This window comes from Macrobrachium nipponense, chromosome 40, assembly GCF_015104395.2.
Source record: "Macrobrachium nipponense isolate FS-2020 chromosome 40, ASM1510439v2, whole genome shotgun sequence".
In the NCBI taxonomy this organism is placed as follows: Eukaryota; Metazoa; Arthropoda; class Malacostraca; order Decapoda; family Palaemonidae; genus Macrobrachium; species Macrobrachium nipponense.
In genome coordinates this window covers 58,311,869-58,337,334 of record NC_061101.1, presented here as the reverse complement: position 1 = coordinate 58,337,334, position 25,466 = coordinate 58,311,869, and the positions used below count along the sequence as shown (strand labels likewise).

Sequence of the window (25,466 nt, the reverse complement as noted above, 5' to 3'; positions counted from 1 at the left end):
TGGCATCAAAACTAAATGTCTCAAGTTTGTACACTCTTAATCACTCTTGCAATTTCAACAATTACCCATTTTTCTCATATCCTTGATCTATACTTGACCTCAAAATCCAATTTAACAATTTAATTCTGACAAATCAGGTATCCCTTCCAGTTTATACCTTAAACATCTCTGGTACCAGACCGCTCCTTGAACTTATTCTTCTTTCTAACTGTGAAGGCAATTAGATGAAAATAAAAATAAAGAATGTAATGTAAAAATTAAGTGATTTTAGAAAAAGTACATGAAAAATTGAGAAAGAAAAACAGATTCAACATATAATTCAATAGATTTTTTTGTTTTCTTAATTGCATCCACATTTTTTTTTACTTCAATCTTTTCTACTTTCAATAGCATTCTTGGCAGATAGCATATTTCCTTGATACTCCTCCACTACTCATAACTATTACCTTTTGCTTCTTCAGCTGGTGTTTGCAAAACCTGGAATCCATTTCTGCACTCTAAACTAAAGCTTTCCTCAGTCTATTAAGGCTTGATATCCTGATGTCTGATGTGTTTAACAGCAGGGCAATGAGACACTCAGTACACCTCATTCCTGTTTTTTCTGAAGCTAAACCGACTAGTCTAAACATTTTGGTCCCAAGAAAATCAGAATCCTTTACTCAGCCTTGATATTTTTTGTAAATAACCTGCTGATTACTTAACCCCCGATGTTGAAGTTCCTCCTGAGTTTTAGCTACAGGTGTTCCTTATATTTCTTGGAGAATAGATAATGTTACACCTCATACAAATGTATGAGGCTGATTACTGTTCAGTTTCTATAATGCCCATACCACCTAAAGTTCTTGATTGTTAAAATGACTGAAGACAATGCTGAAAATAACAATCACTTCCCTAGTTCCCAATCTGATTTTCAAAAGGAACTGGGTAAGACATGAGAAGAGGGACGAGCAACTGACAGTTTCAGAATAGTAGTTCATATGGAAGTATGTAGAAGGACAATTATATAAAAAAGGCTCCTAAAATCAGAGAAAGGACATACATGAAGAACTACACCAGATAGGAAATCAAACAGAAAGTGGTCAAAATGGAAGAGGTGAGTGAGAACTGATATAATTTCAAACTATGGACAAGAATAATTTGACATAAAAATTAATGATGATTATGATTAATATGATTGTCTTTGGAAAGTGAATACAAAAAAATATGTTTACCATTACATTTACTTACCTAAGACTTTCCAGTAAATCAACTTTAAAATGCAATGGAACTTGACTCTTCTGTAAATACTGAAAGATCTTATCACCACTGCCAACCTGATATATACTAATCTGAGAGGGCTCTCGTACAACCAAGTGATCATATGCCACACTCACACTGGAAATAAAATCAGGCACAATTATTACGTACATGCATATAAGAAACATGGAACATTATAATAGATTATTAAAAAATCACTAACTGAGAATATCCGGAACAAAAATCTCTTCACTCCTTATTTGAACCAACCGACCAACAACCCATAACTGAATCATTAAAATCAACACCCAAGATGCAGCTCTCAAAATCACACTTGTAGGCACCAGGAAAGGCACTTGATACAACTTATAGTTTATTGCTAATGCTGATGTTTCACAACTACATTGTTGCATCTTCAAGGATGAAATTACAGCAAGTTTAACTCTCAACAATTATTCTTAAAAAACATTTATTAAAAAAACCAATTAAAAACCACTACAATATTATCTCATTTAAAATGTTAACTCATTTAAAATATCAGAAACATCATGAAACTAAAAAAAGTACCTACCCAGACAGGAGCTAAAACGAAACTATTGAAATGAAGAGAGGAAAAAAAACACACACAAAACAAAAAATGAACAGGTAACAATAAGACAAATAGGGGCCATCAAGCAATAAACAGTTTGAGTAGATGTTTTGATGTCTAATGACGGAACAGTTAAGTTTATAACTGTGGACTCTAAAGTTGTTAGGTCACTGTCTTTCTGTGCTTGTCCTGTTATTCAAAAATCTTTGTTATCTATAGGTATTCTGCATAATTTGGAATGGTTCCTTATATTGGATTGTTCTGAGTTGGACAATCTGTTTCCAGTTCTGAAACTAACTCCTCTAAGGACATCTATGCATACCCTCAGCAGTCTTTTGGTATATCCAACATAAGTCCCTGGTTACACCTGGGGCAGGTATAGGCAGTTCCTGGCTTACGATGTGGGTTTCGTTCTTGAGACGCGTCTTTAAGCCGGAAATTCGTCAAAATCCTAAGAAAACCTTACTTTTAATGCTTTAGGGTGTATTAAAAACTATGTAAACTGCATTTTTAAGGGATTTTGACGGAGGAAAAATCTATTTTTGGGTGAGGCGCCGTGTCGCCAGGTGAAATGTCCTCGTTAGCCATTTCTAATATATAAAACTAATGCTAAATTATAACTAGAGAATAAACCAAAGGACTGACTGAGGTTACTACCCTCAGGCGAGCACTTTTGTAAAATAAAAATGTCGTGTATAAACCAGGGGCGAGTAATACAGCCACGTCTCCTTCAAAAACCCCACAGAACGATCCTCGTCAATCCCCAATCCCCATACGAGGTGCCGTTATACAGGCCGCCTCCCCGAAGCAACCACACCCTCCTCCCGAGCGCCATCTACAACATAGAGTTAGCAACCCTCGCTTGTACCACCACCGGGTGGGAGATCAAGATATTACTAAAGGGTGGGTTCACCGGGCGACACGGCTCCTCACCCAAAAATAGATTTTTCCTCCGTCAAAATCCCTTTTTTTGGGCTCAAGCCGTGTCACCGGTGAAATCGTACCAGAGAAATGGGGCAAGCTGAAAAATAAAGAAAATACTGTAACAAGGAAGGAGAACTAAACCATTTAAATATAAAAAAGGAATTTTAATATATATAACCCCAATATACAAAAAAACTTGTATTGTTAACAAAAGACCTTTCTCAACTTAACAAAATGAGAGAATTCAAACATGAATTTATGTACAGCTACAGGAGTTCACCTGTAAAGTCTAAAGGTAAAACAAAATTATAACAATACAGCAGTACTTGGTACCAAAGGATCTCTTAAAACAAGCTAATACAAAACTCCCCACCCGTGCCTATTGAAGGCCCGAGGGAGAGGAAAGCAGGGTTGGACAACTAGGTGAGGCAGCAAGTGGGAAATAAAAAGGGAGGTGTCAAAGAAAGAGGAAGTTAAGAGTTTTCAGGAACTACAATACTTCCTGCAGCCACGGCAGGAACTTAAGTGCATTAAGAGATTTAAGGTAGTGGGCGTTTGAAAACTGTCGAAGATTTCCACCCAGTGTACTTTTTCAAACCTTCAAAAATTCATATGCTGAAAATAGTTAAATAGAGGTAGCAATTGCCCATGGACATCATGAACCAGGGGAAATGAGTCGGATCTGCCTGTTTAATAAGTAAAGAATTTGTTGTTTGATACCTCTCATAGTAATTGTTCCTCCTTTTTCTCTCATGAATAAGGGGCCTGAGGACTTAAATGACGTTCTATCTAAATAAGATTTGAGAGATTGAACTGGACGAGAGAAGCGTCTTGAGGGAGAGGAACTATTGACCAAGGAGTCCATCTATCTTGTGGACTTTCATTTTTGGCTAAGAAGGTTTTGTCTGGTGAAAGTAAAACATTACCATTAGGTTGGAAATCTATATGGCCTGGATCTCTAGACAAGGCCGACAGTTCAGAAATTCTTGCTCCTGAGGCTAAACTTAATAAAAATAGAGTTTTCCTAAGTAGGGTTAAATACTGACAGGATTCATTATCAATACTGGAAGCCAGGCTCAAAACTTCATTTAGAGACCAGGAAACAGACTGAGCCTATGTTATAGGTCTCAGCCTTGCGCAAAGCTCTAGGGATAGAGGAGAAATAGGAACTAGTTAAATCTATCCCAAACCCTACCAAGGAAAATCTTTTTAAGGGCAGATTTCATAGTCGTAATAGTACCAGGAGCTAAGCCTTGATCAAACAATTCTTTAAAAAATGAAATTGCTATATTGGTTGTCATAACCTGCACTTCCTTTTCTTTCACAAATTTAACCAACCTCTTAAGAGCAGAGTCATACTGTCTAAGAGTAGAATCTCTTTTATCAGATTCCAGGAATGTAATATTTTCCGGATCAATTCCAGAATCATAGAGCTGCCATCTTCATAAACTCCATAAAGTTAGGGCTTGCAGACTGTTTGAGGAAGCGTTATACTTTCTTGGTTTGTACTATTTGTGACAGTATTGGATTGGGGATCCGCTGGGACGGAGCTTCAATTCCAGTATTAGAGGGAAACCAGTTGCTCTTCGGCCACCAGGGGGCTATCAAGGCTACTTTCCCTCGATATGTCCTGAGTTGTGAAGGACTTCCATCAGGAGATTGACTGGTGGAAATAAATAAATTTTCTTCCAAAGATTCCAATCCAGAGACAATGCGGTCTGTGGGCAAATGCCAGAGGGTCAGGTTGGGAGCCACATAGCATCGAAGATGATGATTTGACTCCGTGGCAAAAAGGTCCACTTGAAGACCCGGGACTTGCTTGGACACCCATTGAAACGACTGTGCGTCCAGTGTCCATTCCGACTCCAATGGGGGATGTCCTTGACAGAGCATCTGCCACTACGTTTCCTGGCTCCTGCTAGATGTGTGGCTGATAGGTGCCAGCGACGTTTCTGTGCTCGAGAGAAGATCGCAATCATCACATGATTTACGAACTTGGACTTGGGAGCCCCTTCTGTTGATGCAGTGAACAATTACTGCACTGTCGAGGACTAACCTGATATGTATTCCTTTCTTTGGATTCATCCTTTTGAGAGTAAGGAAAACTGCCATAGCTTCTACTAACACATTTATGGAATCTTTGGAAGGACTTGGACCATTTTCCCTGAAACGTTTGAGTAGGGGGAATGGCCTCCCCATCCGCTTTGGGATGCGTCTGTATGAACCACCAGATCCGGTGAGGATACTGAAGTGGTACTGTCTTTGCTAAACTCTTGGCTGTAGACCAAGGTTTTAGACTCTTGCGTAAGAGCTGGGGAATTCTTGATAGCTTGTCTTAAGCCTATATTGGCTCGACTTCTCCAAATTCTGTTGAAGTCTTTTAGTCTGGCTTTCAGTACCGGTTGGGTCACTGCTACAAACTGTAGGGAGCCTAGAATCCTTTCCTGGGCCCGTCTCGATGCTAGTTTGTTTCTTATAAACTGCCTTGTGGCTTTCGCAATCTCTTTGCACTTCTCCCAAGGAACTGAAAACCTGTGTGTCTGGAGGTCCCACTGTAGTCCCAACCATTGGAACTTGGAGCTGGGACTAGTCTTGACGTTTTGAAGATTTATCTGAAACCCTAAATGTTCTAGAAATCTCATGACTTTTGTGGTTGATTCCAGACATTGCTCTTTGTTGGAAGCCCAAATTATCCAATCGTCCAGGTATGCAGCCAATAGAATTCCCTGACTCCGAAGTTTCTTGGACTACCACGTCCGCCAACTTGGTGAAAGTCCTGGGAGCAATATTGACGGCCGAACGGCATGACTCGGAAGGAGTAAGCTTCTCTTCCTAACCTGAACCCTAGGTAAGGGACAAGTTCCTTGCTATGGGCACATGATAATAAGCATCGGTAAGATCTATAGAGGTGGTGACGGCTCCACGGGGAAGTAAGGTTCTCACTTGGGTCACGGTTAGCATGCGAAACTTGTCGCATACTATACTGGAATTGAGCCGTGAAAGATCTAGAATCACCCTCCTCTTGTCTGTGCCCTTCTTGGGGACTGAAAATAGTCTGCCTTGAAATTTGATGTTCCTGACTCTTTTTATTGCCCTTTTCTGGAGTAGTTCCTGAGTGAAAGCTACTAGATCTGGTGTCCGGTCTTGAAAAAAAACTTGTATGGGGGAGGTGGTCCCTTCTTCCACCTCCATCCCAGACCTTTTGATATGACACTGTGTGCCCAGGTGTTTGATGTCCACCTGCTTGAATAGAGCTAATCTCCCACCTACCTTGGCTGTCTCATTGGTTGGCAGCTGGTCTTGAACCTCTACCTCCTCTGTAGGGTCTGGCTCTTGCGAGCCTTCCCCCTCCTCCGCTGACTCCGTCCGGAGGTACCACGTCCTCTAGTTTCCTCTAGGAGCATACCTCTGAAAAAGGAAGTATGAGCCTCATAAGTCTGGTTGTAGGCCGGTGATGGAAGTAAGGGTTGATTAGACTGTGGTGCTGGTGTCTGTACCCACAGTATGATTGTTGTGGCGGAGGCATGGAAGTGGAAGGTTGGTTCACCGCAGGAGATCTTTGAAACCTTCTCTGTTGAAACTTCTTTGGCTTCTTGGCCTTCGACCGCCTGCCGGGGAAGGATCTGCTGGGCGCTTGAACTTAAGAGCCATCTGGTTGCAAGTGATTGATTGGCTCTCACTGCCTCTTGAGTAACCTGAGCTACTAAATCCTCCGGAAAGAGGAAAGGTCCCCATATTGAAGATCTAATGAGCTATTAGGCTCATGTCTGATCGTTGCTGGTCTTAGGACAAACTTCCGGCAGGCTCTTCGAGCCACAGCGAAATCAAACAAGTCGTGTTGAAATGTGCCTAACAATGACTTGGTAAGGACCTGAAATTCCGGCCGCAGTCGGATAGGTGGAAGCAATCATCTCCGCAGAAGTGACTGAGTGAAGAGACCGACTCAGCCTACACCTTGCTTCAAACTCGGCCTTAATGAGATGCTCAGGTAGTTTAAGGAGTCTCTCATTAAATTGTGTCGAAGCACAATCTGTTTCCAACTTCCCTTTCTGGAACGTTTCCGGAGTTTGATGCCAGTATGTAGGATCTTCGGGCACCAACAAAGACGTCAAGTCTGTCTCCTTCAATTGTGGAAGAGGCTTGTCTTCTCCGCAGCTTTCAGGGTCAGCTCGGCGATCTTCGTGGTGCAAGGGGCAGCGGGTAATCTTTTGGGAGTAATGAAAGTGGTGTATTTCCCTTTAAATGGAGTGATCTTAGTGTTGACACACTCCATCTCCTTCATAATCCTAAGCCAAGCTGACTGAGCCGCTTTCTCTTGGAAAGATAAGAGTCTCAGCTGGAACCTTATCTTCCCTTACAAGAGCTTCCTTAGTCAACCTTGCATAGCCTAAGAAAGGAGATTGCAAATCTCGGTCGGGTGAAACTCAAAATCTTCTAACGGGCGGTGTCCCGCACCCTTCGATAGTGAGCTTACCCATCACCTCAAAACAGCTCCAAAAGCTAAACGCCACGGATTGCCTGCTTCAAGGAGGTAGATTGGCCGCATTAGGCAAGATCGACAAAAGCTGTGGGTTTTCCACCTGTCTGAGCATCATTAAACTGATGTTGGCTCACTATTCCTGACAGCTCTGATACTGACTGGTCCGTACGAGAATGTGCGATTCCCAAGTTTTGCCTGAAAGAGCTGCCATATCCCTAGCTACTTGAGAGGAAACTTCTTGACTAACTTTCTGTATTAGAAGGGAAAGTCAGAACCTCTAAGTTAACCGGCACTTCCCCTGATGTAGACGGGAAAGTCGGTGACGGAATTGGCGCCGGACTAAGGATAGCAGCAGCTATCGGGGTAGAAGCCGGTGAAGGAGCAGGAGAAGGAGTAGCAAGCTTCTCCTTAGTCCTACGTGAGGACTTGTCCTTGCTGCCGCTTCGGCTAGATCTACTCTTAGAGTTGTAGTCCGCGGCAGAAGGGGGCCGAGGTGCCGGACTTCACTTTCGCAGGCAGCTGTTTAGTCTTCACTGGTCTTCACCTTAGGCCGAACAGGACGCTGCCTTAATTATATCAACGTTCCCAAAACCCTCGAACCCTGGCGGAGTACGAGAGGGGACACGAGAAGCGACTGGGAGAAGTAGTAAGAGAAGGAAAAGGAGGGAAGTCAGAGGAGGAGATTGAAGGAGAAGGACTAGCTACTGCCTCACCTACCTGCTCCGTCTGCATCGGCTCAGACGATAAGTGCAAGCCGCCGACTTCCGCTACTACTTCTGCCTCGGGTCCCTCTAAAGGTTCTAAACTATGGTATTTCTTCGTTTATATCTTGAAGATATGCGCCGCGACTTCTTCCGCTACAGCCGAAGTCTTCGAATTAGGGTAGATGACGGAAGCCGCATCCCGGGAAAGAATATAGGGCCTCGCTTTCCCTACATTTCTTCCGAAGCCACCTACCCAAATCTTCAAGGTGGCGAGTGCCGTATCTTTCACCTCTTTAGGGGCCTGGAAGAGAATCCTTGATCAGACGCAGGTAAAAATATTTCAGATGTATAGCAAACCATTCATCTAATAAAACAGAGAACAGTAAGCACAGATTATATGTCTACTTACTGAGTCATCAGTGATCTGTGCGTAGAGGTCATAGCAGACCTGGCATCTCTCATAATGCCAAACCGTCTCTTGCAAACTTGTACTGCACATGCCGCGTGAGTGCGACACTCTACATGTCCGCACGGCTGTTGGGAGCATAGCGGAACAGCCCACTTCAGCACACTGTAACATCTGTAAGAGATATTTACATATGAGTATCCACCAATCAACGTGTTAAACTATAACAGTAATTTTTCCAGGGGTACCCCCCGGAAAATTTTGGATGATATAAATTTACATTTTTCTTGAGAATCCTCACTCCCCCTCCACTCAAATTCAAAAAGGCGTCGCCGGAATGAGAGGCTAACAAAAATAGTCAGGAGGGAAGGAAACTCGGAAAACACATACAATATCTCTTAAACCGCAGTGTGCCTCTACTAAAATAGTAATCCGGCATCGCCGACTACAGAATTTCTTATAAAGAGGACTGGGTAAAAGATAACACAAGAAATGAACCACCATTATTTCCGGACGATATCCGGGTCCGTTTTTCAGGACCTGCCAACGTCTAGAAAAAAACGGTATAAAACAAAATGAAATAATTATAAAACATGCTAAACAATATAAATTTCATCATCCTAACGGTATCCGCCTATATTAATAGACCTACCACCGACCGGATAAAATTACTACAGTTAGCGCTAAAGATAAATGAATGTTAGAGATGCCAATCCAGTAGGACGGTATCCGGCCTAGTACTAGGACCTATCCACGATCCCGAATGAAGTAGCAGGACAATCGTTACGTAATTCGTAATTCAACTAATTCCCTATGAAATTCAAAACGTATTCTGGGTCCAGTTTCTCCGGACCTACCACAATTTGAACATCAGCAGGAACTTAACGTCAAATTTGATCTATGTATACTATAAAAACATAACTCATTGTGGGGAGAAGACCTACCCTTCCCTGCTGGTATCCCGGAACTACCGGGATACGAAGGAAGGAGCCAGTCACGTTTGAAATGAAAACAAAATGAGTCGAACCGTGAGGAACTGGTTGTCAAAAACATCAATCTTGTGATCCTTCACGTCTAAATAGAACGGAGAGGGGATGAAGATGTAAAATAGAAAATTAATTAGTCTCACTCTGCCCCCCCGGAGTCCGGCGGTCGGAGATAAAGAACCGAAATTCTATGAAGACAACCAACTCAACTCGAGACCCAAAAGTTAACACTGCAAACGTTCCCCCACTTCTCATCCGCCTCCCTTCTAACTGTCTCTCCATCTAAAGATGACTAGTAGGTAATCAGTTCTATGAACTAATATGACCTACCTTCATCAAACGGCCGCAGGATCTAGCCTAAAAGCAAGCCTATTAGGTTATAATTAAAGATCAGACGCTGTTTCCCAACAGCTAACCGACCGTTGATGGAAAGTCAAAAGAGGACAGACTGAAAGAAAGAAGGCGAACAAGAAGTAGCCTACTAGGATAGGCTAGCCTAAATAACCTACGCTAGGTTACTCTAATTAGAAACCCCTATAGCTCTAATATGATTAAATTTTGAATCGCCTGGGATCGAAATCTCAGAGACAAGAGCTAAAATCCAACATATAGCCTACGCTTAAAAACACGCACAGATATGCCACCACGAGGGGTTCAGAGCGCAACCTAACTAGGTGCTAGGCCTAAACACGAAAGGTAAAAGGTGAATTTACCTTGCGAAAAAGCTCTAACTAAATGAAAAAAGGGTTTGAATAAATGCTAAATAAAGGAGTACTAGAACTCCCTAAACTTGGAAATCAAAGAGTATCTTCCTTACGTATAAATACATATATATATATATATATATATAAAAGTATCGAAAATAACGGAACGAATAACACTCGATCCTAGCCATAAGGTTTCGATATTACCAAATTTACTACAGGAAAGACACTCCCCAGAAAACCAAGCGCATAAAGATCATAAATTACAAAGTTAGGTAGAAATATCGCCAAGCGTAAACAACGGCCGCCATGCGGACGAAGACCACGATAACGCAACGTGAAGCACCAGTAAAAACGAGCTTAACGTCTTAAAACGCGATCTACCACCTAAAAAGTAAAACAAAGCATGTTTCTGAGTACTCAACTTAGATGGGACGGAAGCTGCCATCGTTGAATCACAATAAAGCGACAAAAAGTTGAAATAATACACAGATATAAAAATCTCGTGCTACCAGGTCGCTGTGCTAACTTAGATGTTGTAGATGGCGCTCGGAGGAGGGTGTTGGTTGCGGGGAGGGCGGCCTGTATAACGGCACCTCGTATGTTGGGGATTGTTGACGAGGATCGTTCTGTGGGGTTGAAGGAGACGTGGCTGTATTACTCTCGCCCCTGGTTTATACACGACATTTTTATTTTACAAAAGTGCTCGCCTGAGGGTAGTAACCTCAGTCAGTCCCTTTTTGGTTTTTTATTCTCTAGTATAAGTTTAGCATTAAGTTTTATATATTAGAAATGGCTAACGAGACATTCACCGGTGACACGGCTTGAGCCCAAAAATTACATTTTTCATAAAAAAAAACCTTCAAATATTGATTATTTTGCATTTTTGGAGTCATATTTCTTCCGCCAGATAGGCGATGTAAGCATCGCAACCCTGGAACATGCGTCATAACCCTGGAAATAATTTCTGATGAATATAATTGAAAAGCGGCTTAACCTTGGAACGTTGTAAGCCGAATCCGTCGTAAGCCGGGGACTCCCTTATACTTGTAAACAATGTTGGATGTCAACAATGGACTAGCTTTGTCCTTGAGCTTGAATAAGGACCCAATGGTGTACGGATTTTTTGGGACTAATTTTAGATTGTCCAGTCCAAAACAATCCGACATACAACTTTATGACAGGGCAAAATAAAACTAAAAATACGTAACTAAAATAAACTCATTTGGGTCCTGTGAGAGCTGACAATCAGCTCAGTGGTCTGGTAAAATTATATTTTAATAAAAAAAATATGAACAGGACCTAAGGATTACTGTACGATACTGAAAACTGGAAGAAGTGCATCACATGTACCCAGGCCTGTGCAAAGGCAAACTGCAAACTAAGGAATGAATTATTACTTTATCTCAGGTATGACAAATCTGCCAACATACATTCTAAAACTTTAGATAATAGGGGAGCTATATAAATCACCAAGGCTAGAGCTAACCCAATGCATTTACCTAATATGATAACATTACTGATCCTCCAACAAGTGCAAAATGAACCCCGTTTCAACAAACTTACAAATAATAACAGAGAACCTTGGAGGCCAAATAATCACAGGGTGTTTTCTTAAAGCAAAAAAAAGAAAGAAAGAATTAAAAACACCATTTGGGTCTGCTCATCCATAGACATCAAGGATGAGCAAAGATTCTTTATATTCAGGGTAAATAGGATTAGGGCATATTACATTTCTCACTGGTCTGCTTACTGTCAAACACATTGCCTAAATGAGTTGCCTTTTGGACAGTGAGTGACAGAGGGACCTGCTTCAAGCAAAAAATGAACGTTGATCTATACCAAAATAAACAAGCCCAACATTTATGTGAATGATTTGTACTAAACATGGTGTAACTAAAGCAGTGGCGCTTTGCTTTTCTTAGTGTTTTGATTGTGTAGTGAAAAGTGATAATTATTTTTTAAAACAAATATTATATAATTTCTCTCCACTGATAATGTACATATTTTTTTTCCTCTTATTTTTTAGAGGATTAATACTGAATTAGTTTGTTACAGGTAAGGTCACTCATTTGTTCAAGGAGTTACATTCCCTTTATGCAGTTTTATGAATCTACTGTATTTATTAAAGTTTAGACCACCAAATTTTGGTTAGATGGCTTGTCTAAAATTTGAGGGTGAATCATATTATTAAAACAAGGAATAAAGAGGTAAATATTATTTCTCCTGTACTGTTATCATTCGGCTTTGCATATTGTGCCAAGTCATCCTTTGGCACTTTTTATGTCTCTTTGTACATTTCCTTTTATTTTTATCCTTCCTATTCCTTTCAGTCTTAAGATCTTTTATGGCAAAAAAACACTAAACAAGTACACAAGTCAAGAAAACTGCTTCTTTGCCTATTATAGATAGATCCATAATGCCTGTCCCACAGTAGTTAATGATGCTTACATCAACAAAAGGTTTCTCTTATTGTTAAATTATATTCAACTGCAGATGAAGCATAAACTTTCTGAGCCAGAGCTATTAGTGGTATGATTATTCAGTGTCAAAAACAGATCTGGCCCTATTCCAAAAATCATAAGCCTTCTTTCTCCAAGTTAGTGTACATCATAATCGTCATTGAACTAGGCTTTGTCTTTTAACAACAAAACATGAAGCATTTCACCTATTTATTATGTGCAAAGAAAGGTATTCTCTAAGATAAGCCACTTCAACTGAAGGAACAAGTTAAAGTGATGGTTTTGAAAATGAAGATCAAAGATGAATGTCAATAAAAGATAAGATAACAGGAACCTCTTAATAAATCACCAAGTATCCTTTGTCCTTCCATTATGCCGTGCCCAACATATTCAGAGAACATGAGGTTCAGAAAACAGAGGAGTAAAAAAAAATTGATTGAGTAGTCTGCTTGAGCTTCCCCACTTGCAAGAGAATTCTAACCCAAGGCCACTGCCCATAGTACAAAAGATCCTTTGTCCTTCCATTATACCTGCCCAACAGATATTCAGAAAACAAGTGGTTCAGTAAACAGGAGAGTAAAAAAATTTGTTTATAGAAAAGTCTGCTTGAGTGCACCCACTTGCAAGAGAATTCTAACCCATAGTACAAAAGATATGGCACTCTCCAAGTTTATAGAACAATGGTTTGATTTTGGAGTGGCCATCTCTTATTCTACCCAAAATGTGCGAATAAGAGGTGTAGTATGAGTGTTTTCAGAGGTAGGGTGAGAGAAAACGTGTAATGAATATGCCAGACTATTCAGAGTACGTAAGTGTGAGAAAAGAAAGAAAAAGGACTGTATCTAAATAGGTATCCAACATTAGGATGTCTGGCTAGTCTTTGATGGATCCTGTATCTCTAGTGGTAGTATCTCAATGATTTATTGGTGCTTGAAAATAAGCTAAACTAAATAAAATTCTAACCGGAGAGTGAGAACAAAATAGTGAAATACTTACGATTCTAAAATAGCCCAAAGAGTCCCATTGGGTGAAGCCGATAATCCAGTATAGGAAATTCCATCTGACTTGAAGGTGTGTCTTTTAATTCAATTTTGGTGACTTCATTATCAATAGTCAAAATAGGCTTGTTGGATATTGCCATCTTTCATTGATAAAAATACATTTCTGTTTTGCAGACAAATCATTCCTGTAAATAAAATGATAATCTTAATATCCAGTTGCACTACTTGTTTTCTCACATACAAAATTTATGATATTTATCATACTACTTCCACCTACTTAAAATACCTTTTCTTACGCAAGAGAAAAATTACAACAACAAGTAAAACTGTAAGAAGTTTAAACTACCTCCTAACTTCAATCTGAAAAAATAGTTATTGGCATACAATGAAATTTAAATTTTAATAAGCCCCTTTCACTTTCTTCAACTTGTTCTGTATCATCTACAACTGTGACCTTACTAGGAAAAAAGATTTCAAATATGTGGTGATTCTTAACCTAAGGTTGCATAGTTTTAACAATCCTGTTATCAAATTTATTTAGATATACAAATTTTCAATTATAAAATAGCAAACAATTTGCAAACTATGTCAACAAAAGTTAGCAAGCTATAACTCAAAACATTTAGTAACAACCTAAAGCAATGCTTCTGGGAATGAAAATTTATGAAAATTTAGCTAAGTGTAAAATATTTCTAACCAAGGATGGTATCAGTTACCTGAAATGGGAAGTCTCCCAACTAACTGACGATGAGAAACATTCTGAGCTGTTAGTGCACTGTCACAAAGATTTAAAGTAACTGCTACAAGAAAGCTTTGCTTCGCAAGAAGTAACATAAATGACATATCTTCAAGGTATATAAGCTGGAGGTGATTTACACGAACCCTGAAAGAAAAATTGCAAACAAGGTTTACTGTATTACAGAGCAGATGTAACTCATGACATACAACCTTCTACTGTAAACTATTCTGCAAATCCAATATCTGCTGCAACATATTTAAGGTTTTCCTCTAAACTTTAGACATGTTGCATACTCGTTATAAAATTGCACTAAAGTACTAAGACAAACATTTTAACTTAGAACATCAAACAAGCTGTTATCACTATTTCTCATGTTCCCGTACATTTGAATAATCAAAGATAAAGTCAGTGTACAAATGCTAAGAGAACTAATCATAAAGTTACTTGAAGTACAAATATGTCCAGTATCACTTCATCATATCTTTACAAAATTCTACTATTTGAAAAAACAATATATGTACTACCATTTCGAATGCACACTTGTTAAGTGTAAGTCTGCACATATACTCTATTGCTCTGTAATTCATCCATGTCATTTGATTTATATGACTGTATAAATCAAATGACATGCCTTGTCCATTACCTTGCTTAGATTAATACATTTCTAGCTTTAGGTATCTTTGTTAGTAGTGTTTGTAGTCTGTTGAATCTGCCTTCATCTCTGCTGTATGCTTTTCACACATAGACCTAATATTTTACCTACATATAAAAGCAGGGAGGTATGTATGATAGATATATAGGAAGTCCATACCCCAAATACCTAACCCTTGTGGTGCACTACCTACCATTAACAAGCATCATATTTTCCTTCAGCATCAGGGAAAAAGTAAGTGGGGTGGGTTGATATTCTCTCAAACTGACTGACAAGATGACTTTCACCTAGAAATAATGCCATGCTCCTGGTCATGACGTGAGCAAAGGAAACAATGGCTCCTGCAGGGTTGGCCAGATGCTTTTGGCTAAAAGTATCACAAAAACACATTTAAAAAGTAGCAAATTTCACTTAAAAGTAGCCCAATTTATCATATTTTTATTACAAATTACTATTTATCATATCTATAAATGTATATTGTATACACACACATTTATAGCACAATAAAGTTATTACATACTTACATTTTAGTGGTTAATCCTGGCTATACGGTACAAATTTATTTTTCAAAACTGAAGCAAATTTCTTTTCAAAACTGAAAAAAAAATCTTCAAAAATATTTTATTGCCTTTTTAAACCAACTTAAATTGTTCCTTTTCAAAACTAAAGTACATTTCATCCTTTCAGAATCAATAACCTTTTCTAAAAAAAATTAGGACACTTCTTTTTCACAACTAAAGTAAACTTCTTCCTTGTAAAAAAAAAATTAAAGCACATACTACTCTCTTCCAAATTTAACTAGAGTACCAAGTCATTCAGTAGGCTTTCTGCGTTATCATCTTTCTCATTTTTACAGACTGAAGAGTCATATTTCAGCATGGATCTTTTGGGTTCAAATGTTGAACAGCATTTGCCATTCAATTCCAGACTGGTCTTTATTCTCAATATTGAGGTTAAGGGCTCTAAGCCCATTCAATTTCTCAACTTGGTTTTAACTCACGTAACTAGAGAAAACCCTTTCAACTAGAGCATTGCTTACTGGAAGGCTATAGACTTTTAATGCAAATTCTGATATATCCTTTAAAACTAATTCACCTCCTGCATTGGTTACATCAATTGCCTTTGTCCAAAACTCAGTTCCTGATGTTGGGACTTTCCCATGGAAAAAATTACAGTGGACCCCCCGTATTCGCGTTCTCCGGATTCGCGGACTCACACTTTCGCGGATTTCTCTCGGGAACGTTTCCCTGCATTATTCGCGGAAAATTCGCACCATTTCGTCGGTATTTTTATGAGAAATATCCATAAATTCCTGGTTTTATTTATCAATTTCATCATAAAATGCACTTTTTGTGATAAAACTATTAAAAAAACCAATTATGAAAATTTTTAGTGGTTTTTCTTGAGTTTTAACTAACAAAATAGGCTGTTTTTAGCGTTTTTATAGGGGTTCCAAACCTTCGTGGGTTCTAACTATTCACGGGGGGGTGGTCTGGTACTCATCCCCGCGAATACGGTGGGGGAACCACTGTACTCCAGTCTAGGTTCAACAATTTCGCCACTGACTCTCAATATCTGCTATCTTCGACTGGTCATCAGCTAATTCTAGAGGTAATTCAGAAAATGGTGGTCATTCAGCAGTAGATCATTGGTGTGATTATCATTATTATTATCATTATATTATTATTATTATAATTATTATATAAAATGAATGGAAGTAGCCCAAATTGAATAATAGAGCCCAAGTCAAATCCAAATTAGCCCAAAAAGTTGCAAGTAGCGGACTGTGAAATCTGGTTGCCCAAAGGTGTAAAATTAGCCCAATTTGTGATTTGTAACCCAATCTGGCAACCCTGGGCTCCTGCTAGTTCCTATACAATTTGGCACTGGAAAGGAAGACATATAGGGCCCTGTGCCAGAGTGAAAACCGAGTGCTTCTCTAAAGATTGGGTAACTTACCACAGGTTGCCTATGCCCAGCAAGCAGGACCTCACCCACCTACTCACTCAGTCACCCCACCACAATTACCATTCTCACTGACAGAAACATGCACCCACATCATATGCCAGCAGATGGGTATATGAAATAACACCTGATGTATCTTAATACTACAGTTCAAAAAGTACCATAAAAAAGTATATTTTCTCCAATGAATACTGGAAACTTAATATTGCAAATCACAAAATGAAAGGAAATTAAGAAAGATTATAAAAGCAAATCAAAAGATGAATGAATCTGGGAGAACAGTCACTTAAATGGAGTAAATAATATACCCCTTAATTTAGCCAATGAGTCCACTAAACTACCTTATGATTAATCAGTCACTGACTGCTGGGAACTATACAGTGATTTTTGTCATATCAAAATTGTATTTGAATGGTACAAGTTCTTATCTATATTTCCTTTTGATAAAGATATGGATGGAATCAACAGAAAGCCCATCTACTTCAATTCTCTCAGTTCCAAGTATTTACTCTGGCCAGGACACATTAATCAAACTACAGCATCTTTACTTAGGGCAAAATCAGTGTTCTTACTTCACACCTTACCTGTCATCACTGGCAAAAGCATAGCCTAAGTCTCGATACACTAATTCCTCTGCAAATTCCACATAAAATACCTTCACTTGACCATTATTGCTCCCTAATACCAAGTAGCCTGAAAAAAATATTAATATCAGAACTTACAAGAAACATTATCATATAATGAATGAAGACTAAGTCTTTCACTTACTAATTGGACTGCTGCTTAATTCCCAAACTACAAAATTATTGTGGCACTCTCACAGTTGTCCAGAAAACAGTTGGGTGCCCATCAGCTTAAAAAGGGGCAATCATACGGCATTGGTCAAAACCCTGGATAAACTGGGTAAACAGGTAATGCAATATGTATACTACTGATAAACACAAGTATATAAATCACATTTTAATCACGCACAATGAGAGAGAGGGGGGGCGTGTTAGTATGGATTAACAAGGATGGTTACATAAGTGCAACATACATGTAATCAACAAATGAACTGAACTTTCACATAGTACAGTACTAGAAGGTATTGATTGTCTTCATGACAAAAACAAATACCTAGATATTGCAGAGAGTTGCAGAGAGTTCTTGTTCACTTTTTGTTCAGTCATAATGTTAAATCAAAATGCTTTGAGGGCAACAAGTATTGCATGCCTGGCATACGAGTCCACGGTACAATAAAACAATTAAGTACCTCTCTTAGATCTTGTTCCTTGTTTGTTTATTTGTAACAATTCAAAAACTTTAAAATCTATAAAACTTTCTCTCTCTCTTTCTCTCTCTCAAGCTGTTGTCATGAATTTATTCTAATGTGAAATGTAAACTTTTCAAAGGTAATGACAGTTTACGTTTTGCATAATCTCTCTTCCTCCTCATCCATTTGTGTCTTGCAGCTAATCTGACATTATACAGCTGCCTCTAGAAGTGTAAGATTATCATCTTTTCTTCAGAGAGCAGTGTGTAAGTTCAACCCATTCACAGAAGCCTAAATTACAGTAATAATTTTGTGAGGAAATAAATAATTTTTATTTTGAAAACTTATATTCTCACTTCCCTCCAAAAGGGCACAGGCACACAAGCTCTAGAGCACCACTTTATACATGTGGTTCTCATCCTTCAACAGTAATGATACTGTCAATAAGACTATCAATTTTGGACATTCGGTAAACTTCTGTTTGATGTTTTGGTTTCCAAAGGCTACATCTTGATCCAGTGCTACCCTTGGCAGATCTGTCTGAGCCAACAGGGCAAAAATCTCAGCAGACTTGACTGAGCCAACAGGACAAAAATAAGTTTCACAACCTCAAAATAACACATCTAGTAATGAAGAAAAAACTGTAACAAATGGCCTAACAAGGAAATAAAGGGAAATCATTTCCACTTAACACGTACCTGACTTCCCTTCATTTGAAAACCAATGTATGGCTGTTGTCATTTTCATTTTTGTTTCTTCTATCTTCGACAAATGAATTTCTTCTGCATTTGTTAGCTCCACCGGTATCTTCCAGAAAACTGCATGACCACTTATAGTCACCATCATCAACATACAAAATCTCTTTTTGCCTTCATTAAATATAGGTGTCCACTGAATTTCTGAAAAATTAAACAGAATTTCGAATTTATCATCTCAAGTTGGAGTTTATCAACAAGAATACTGCAACATAAAATATAAATGAAAAAAGTAAAGTAAAGGCTTCAATGTAAACATACCTCTGTTATTGTTCTGTTTCCCTCTCTCCATGCTGCCCTCCTCCGGAGCCAAACCGTCCGACCCACACCCCATCCTCCCACCTTGGAAACTTCTCAAGGCTTCTCCCACCCCTCATGAGGCTGCTCAGTTATGACAACCATCAGAGGCCGTTTTTTTATATTTTAAAACATTTATATACCCAACGTACATCAATATCTTTCAGCCATTTGTCTGGGTGTGACAGATAATGTAGTGTCAAATAATAATGATCTGGATAATTGAGGGACTACTTATGAATTCTCTTCTGTTATTAGAAGTTTGTATCTTGCTCATAAACTACCTCTGATTCAATGGTAAGCAAAGAAATTTAATGCCAAAGTTTTTAGGCATTTTTGGAATGGGAAACACCAGTGTTACACAGATACATTATTTTTTCCAAAGGATGAAGGAGTTCTCAACAAGATATGTGTTTATTATAAAGATGCTTCTATTTTGGACAGCTCTAGTAGGATGGAATGAACATGTTTCAAAAGAATGACGCTGAAAGCTGAGCCATTTAGCAGAGACTATTCCTTGTAAGAGTTTCTTATGTTTATCCAAGCTTTTGCTCTATAACCATTAAAAGTATAAAGTTAATTTGTAAGCATCTGATTATTCCTCTTATCATTTGCAGAACTGTTTCCTCATTGAAAATAGCTTTCTAACATTTCGATGTGCAGATCAGTCTGCAGGCAAAATACCACAGAATGTGCAATGACTGTGTATGTATTCCTTTTTTAGCATTGCAAAGAGTAGTGAATACTCTACAAGAATGTAATCTAACTGAATGGAAAAACAGATTTCATTGCAACAAAATGACTACTCTCCAACAAAGTGAATGGTAACCTTACCACCTACTTCCCTACGCAAGTTCTTTTCTGCAAGATAATAAGCGTCTCTGTTAAAACAGGGAAGGATAGGGAGATCCGTTGGGGGGAGGAAATGTGCCCGCAAGTCAGGTCAGGGAAACCAAACACCCTAGGTTAAGGGTTAGTATGACCTGGATGCATCCTTATTGAAATTTGTCTTTCGTTTGCTTTCAGTCTGGTCATAAATTTGTCAAAATGATTGATTTTCCTGGATTTTCAGTAAACAAGTCCAGGAAACCAACTGTGCAACTAATCTGCAATCTATCAATTTTCCAACAAGCCTCCTGATGAAGCCTTGCAGTATGACAGCTTAAAAACAGCGTTGCTAAAGAGATGAGATAAATTAGGAAGGATTCAGATCTGTTTGAAAATGCACATGTAATGACTTAGCTGATAGGCATAACTTAAAACTTATGAGGCTGCTTAGGTCTCAGGTTAGAATGCACATAGGCCTAAGTTAGATGGGCTAGTAGAGATCAATTGGTGAGTACTTAGGTTATATTTATACCGTTCACCACTTCGTGGTAGGATAGACTAGATATATATTATACCTTAGTTAGGACAGACTTTCCTGTGTGGTTAGTCTGCTGTCACTCATTGGACAACAACTAAAGGTTTCACAATAAAACCAGTAAGTAGGTATACATAGGCTAACATATAGATTAATGAATATAAGTAATACAGACTTAAAACATGACACTGATACTGATCTATCTATAATAATACTTTAAAGTAGGGTCACTGTATATAATAGATGTGGAGTGAGAGAGTAAGATACACAACAGCAGAGCAGATAAATAGAAGGCTGCCTATTTCACAACCATATTCATCTCCAGCAAAAAGGAAACACACAGCTGCTTTTAGAGGAAATTATTTTAGTGATAACAGAGGGTAGAGAACCATTACATGACGAAAAGGATTATATGTAGACAGATCCCCTGCCAGACCACTTCCATGAGCTACCTTCATTCTCAAGTGACAATCATCACACCCATGTCCTGAAATTTTATATTTTTATCTTCTATTCAGTTTTATTTACACCATTATAAAGCCAAAAAGGCCACCTTCCACCAATATCTCTCACTCAGACATTTCACAACATAATTTGGCAAATGTGACATGATAAATTAGTGGCAGTGATTTAGTGTAATATATGATTAAGTGTTACCCTATAAGGTGAATAAGCTGCACTTCAGCATGGTGACAGTTCTTCAAAAACTCATTAAAATGACCTATGAAATGGGACTGGGAGGACATGAGGTGAAAGATTTTGTACAAGAACAACAAAATCTAGTCTATGCAGTGATAATGACGAGAGGCTGAAAAGCACACTTTTCATGAAGGAAAGCCATACGAGAAGCAAGACATGAAGCTCAAAGGAAGTGGAAACATGAACTTCAAGTAGTAAGGCTCAAGTATGAGGTAGGCATAAAAAGGAAACCAGAAGGACAAGTTAGTAGCACTAACACTCCTGCAAAACCCAATTTGTCTAAGTTTCATGAAAAAACATGACTGGCACTTTCAGTGAAAAATCTGAGAGATTTGCAGAGTCTAGGGTGGCTAAGGATGAGTGGGCTGTTTACCAAAGTTCATTACTAATGGGTAAGGGTCTGCAAACTTTCTCTAGCATGCCTTCTAACAAGGGTTTGACTTATACTACCCCACAGAAAGTACTGTTAAACAGGTAAGAGACACCTAAGGAGGGATCTAAGAAGAAACTTCATGAAACTAGGGCAGAGCAGGATGAAACTGCACATCTATTTGTAGGCTAGGGTATAGAGACCTTTCAAAAGGTGGACTGAAATGGCTGAATGCAGAGAAGTTAAATAATCAAGAAGATTTACTCCTTAGGGAACGGCTTGTCAGCACATGTTCACCTGAGATGGCCCTATTCCTCAGGGAAAGGGTATCAAGAGACACCAGCAAAATGGTGAATCAAGCTCATGGGCTAAGTTCAGTGGATTCTTGGATGCAAATGGGCTAAGCATAGGGGAAAGCTACAAGCCAATGGAGAAGTCCAGTGGGGGCATCCAGAAAATCAAAGACTACAAGACTGCTAAACATAAGCAGAAAGACAAGAGTAAAGATAGGTACTTATTGTGCCAAGCCAGTATACATAGCCAAAGACTGCTTTTCTAATAGTGACAGGCCAAACAAAGGTGATACAGGATTAGATTGGAAAAGCTTAGTAACAAGACAGTAGCAGTTGTGACCACAACTCAAATCCAGCAGGTGAAATGGAGGGTGAAATGTGGGTAGTGGGTTAATATGGCCTTTCTTAGCAACATTCACTTCAGTGATGTTCCTGCCTACACAAGTTAAGGTAGAAGAGATTGTTTAGCCTTGGCAGGCAACTCTTTTAAAAGAAGGACACTCCGAAATCAAACCAGTGGGTAGAAGGGACCCTTTAGCCTTGGTAAGTAACCCATCAAAGAGATGGTTACTCTGAATACAAACCTTGTTCGCCAACTTTGGGCGGCGCTACTGCCATTGTACTGTGGCCTTCCATGATCTTGGGTTTGAGTTCCCTTGCCTGAGGATACAATCAAGCATTTATCCTCTTTTTTTCACTTTTCAATTTTTTTAGTGTGCAGGACAGGCTGATGAGAGAGCAAAAGTGGCGGCTTGTTGGATTATCAGGAAAGTGCCTTCGCCTTTACTTAATCTTTTTCTTTTGAGTGTTGTATAATTTCTAAATCCATCCTGACTGCCCTCCCCCCATTGTTGTGGCAAACCTGGCAGAGTTCTTACTTGCCTTACAAGGTAGGCTGGCCCTACCTTGTTGAAGAGTTGCTTCTGGGGCTTTTTACAATGATATATGGTGATATTTATATATATATATATATATATATATATATATATATATATATATATATATATATATATATATATATATATATACGTATATATATATATATATATATATATATATATATATATATATATATATATATATATATATATATATATATATATATATATATATATATATATATATATATATATATATATATATATATATATATATATATATATATATATATATATATATATATATATATATATATATATATATATATATATATATACACTGCTTTCAAAAAAAATTTTTAAATAGTAATGTATATATTGTCACTGTTGATGGTATGTACTGCTGTTTATTGTTCTGTTGATTTTACAATGTTACCGTTGCTATGAGTCTATATATTAGTTTTGTACTAATTTTATGTTGTTAATTTTAATTCTTTTTGGGAGATATTGAGCTGAACCCTGGACCTATTACTCATTACAGTAAGAGAAATTGCAAAGTACTTTACGCAAACATTTTGGGGCTTAAGGTCAAAGTTTCTTGATCTCCAGAGTTGTGCCCATAACTACAATCTAATGTTTTTATCTGAGCCTCTCATAACTAGTACCAATTTATGTTTGTAATCATGTGGTTTGATGGTCCTGATTTTATTTATCGTTGCAACATCCCACATGCACAAGATATGTCTGTATACACTAAGACTGGATGACCTATTTATCAGCAGAAAATTTGAAGTGTAGGTGCCATGAAGTTCTTTGTTTTAAAATTTTTCAGTAAGTTGTACAAAGTGTGCGTAAATAACCAAATCTTTGTTTTTATGATAAAATTCATTTGTAAATCAAATAGTATTTATAAACTTTATCCAACAATAATTTACTTTTCAAATGATAACCTGTTTTTCTTAAGTATTCATGGTGCAAGAAACACAGAGCTAACTCACCTGATATTCCCAGGACATGCATACGTGCTGTGTGAATCTCATGCATAGGTGCCCCATGGGGTAAGGCAACCATTTTCCAAGAATCTTTGGCTACTTCTTTATACCATAAGGCTGATATATCAATTACTGTTACCCATTTGCGGCCTTCTCGACCCATTATAACCACTCGGTGGTCATAAGTCACAAGAGCCAACAAACACCTGTGGCAAAATGTCAGTCATTAGTAACCATATACCTATCCCACCTGATCTGATGAGAACAAAATAAGCACAACTTTCACCAGTGAAGTTTTATTTCCAGCTGGAAGAATAAACAGTTGAATTTCATAAATCACAGGATAAGTAAATAAAAAGTATATGTGACATTTGTGAAAATACCATGAAACATTACAGTACAGTGAACACCCCTATTATTCAACCAACCTTTAATGTTATTTTGCCAATAAGAAGTTTGATTTTGCATGTTATTATTTGAAAGATAAATGTTTCTACTTGGAAAGGCAAAGGAGAAAGCTCATATGCAGAGTAGCTTTAAAATCCTAATTCCCTAAAGAGCATATTTGTGATGACAATAGTTGGTCACCCACAAGAAACAAAGACAAGAGACTTGTTACCACATCCTCATCTACATTCACATGAATTTTTCTGACAGACATGAAAATTCACGACATCTCAGGTGACACTGGTCATTTTACTGTAGGAAAAAGACAATCCACTGATTGATTTAATATAAATTATATGGTGTCACAACATCAAAGGTCATCAACACCTAAAAATGTTTGTAAAATCAGATTTTTATTAATAAAACTAATACAAATCATGAAAGTTCTTAAAACAGTACTATATTGTTATTGAAGACTACCATTGAAATATTTTGCTACAGACTCCAGCTTCTTCTGAGGTTAAAATTTACTTTCTCTCTGAGGATTCAGAACATTCAGAGGGGGAATACCATGTCAAGTTGGCAGGACATGGACACTACCAGCAAGTGCCACATAGATAATGGGACCAGATAGTTTCAGGATGTCTGTCTATCAGGAACCCATAGGTCAAATGCCTATGGCCAATCCTCAAATGACATGGGGCAGTTTCCTATCTCCTTGGCATATTTATATTTATGTAGACCAAAGGAGAGGTGACTTTGTAATTTCCAACATTTCTGGTTACTACTGCCAACCAGACTTTCTCATGATATTTGCCAAGCTTCTTTTCCTTTATCTAAATTATGGTAAAAGCCTCTAAACAGCAAATGAGTCATTCTTATTAGCACAATTAATGCAGTAATGTTCATCAAATTGTCTGCTCTTCCACTGAATATAAAACCTACATGGGCTGACACCTAGCAAAAGTTAATTTCTCAGACAGGACAATTAACTAAATATCCATTCTAAACTCTTAAGACAACTGGGTGCTTTCCAGTTGTCCCAAAGATTGTAGTACACTCAGAGTTACTAAAAATTACATAGTTTTTTCTTGCCTTAAGTAACAATTTTTTAAGTTAAAATTGCACATAATTTTGCAAAAATTGATGGAGGTGTACAAAGAACCAACTGTGCTTAATAGTGGGAAAATAGCTTTAAATCCAACAACACCAGTATCCAATTTAGAGCCACCAATGTAAATTGGAACAGCATCCTTGTGTGTAAAAGCATAGTCTCTAAAAACGGAGCTTGCATTATTTCATTAATATCTCCTGCTTTCCTACATTCAGAAA

At 38.1% G+C, this 25,466-nt stretch overlaps 1 protein-coding gene across 1 annotated transcript in view; it reads right to left on the bottom strand.

Moving 5' to 3' along the window:
• Positions 1-383: 383 nt before the first annotated feature.
• The window catches only part of LOC135212252 (uncharacterized), a 41,372-nt gene continuing 16,289 nt past the window's right edge, over positions 384-25,466 (bottom strand). Inside the window, exons 3-12 of the mRNA XM_064245694.1 lie at positions 23,754-23,953; positions 18,799-18,999; positions 17,433-17,541; positions 14,235-14,375; positions 8,343-8,513; positions 4,806-4,913; positions 3,940-4,189; positions 1,507-1,649; positions 1,228-1,374; positions 384-477 (exon numbers count right to left, since the gene is read on the bottom strand). Of these exons, the coding sequence (XP_064101764.1) occupies positions 384-477; positions 1,228-1,374; positions 1,507-1,649; positions 3,940-4,189; positions 4,806-4,913; positions 8,343-8,513; positions 14,235-14,375; positions 17,433-17,541; positions 18,799-18,999; positions 23,754-23,953 (1,564 nt within the window). The remainder of the gene's footprint in view (positions 478-1,227; positions 1,375-1,506; positions 1,650-3,939; positions 4,190-4,805; positions 4,914-8,342; positions 8,514-14,234; positions 14,376-17,432; positions 17,542-18,798; positions 19,000-23,753; positions 23,954-25,466) is intronic.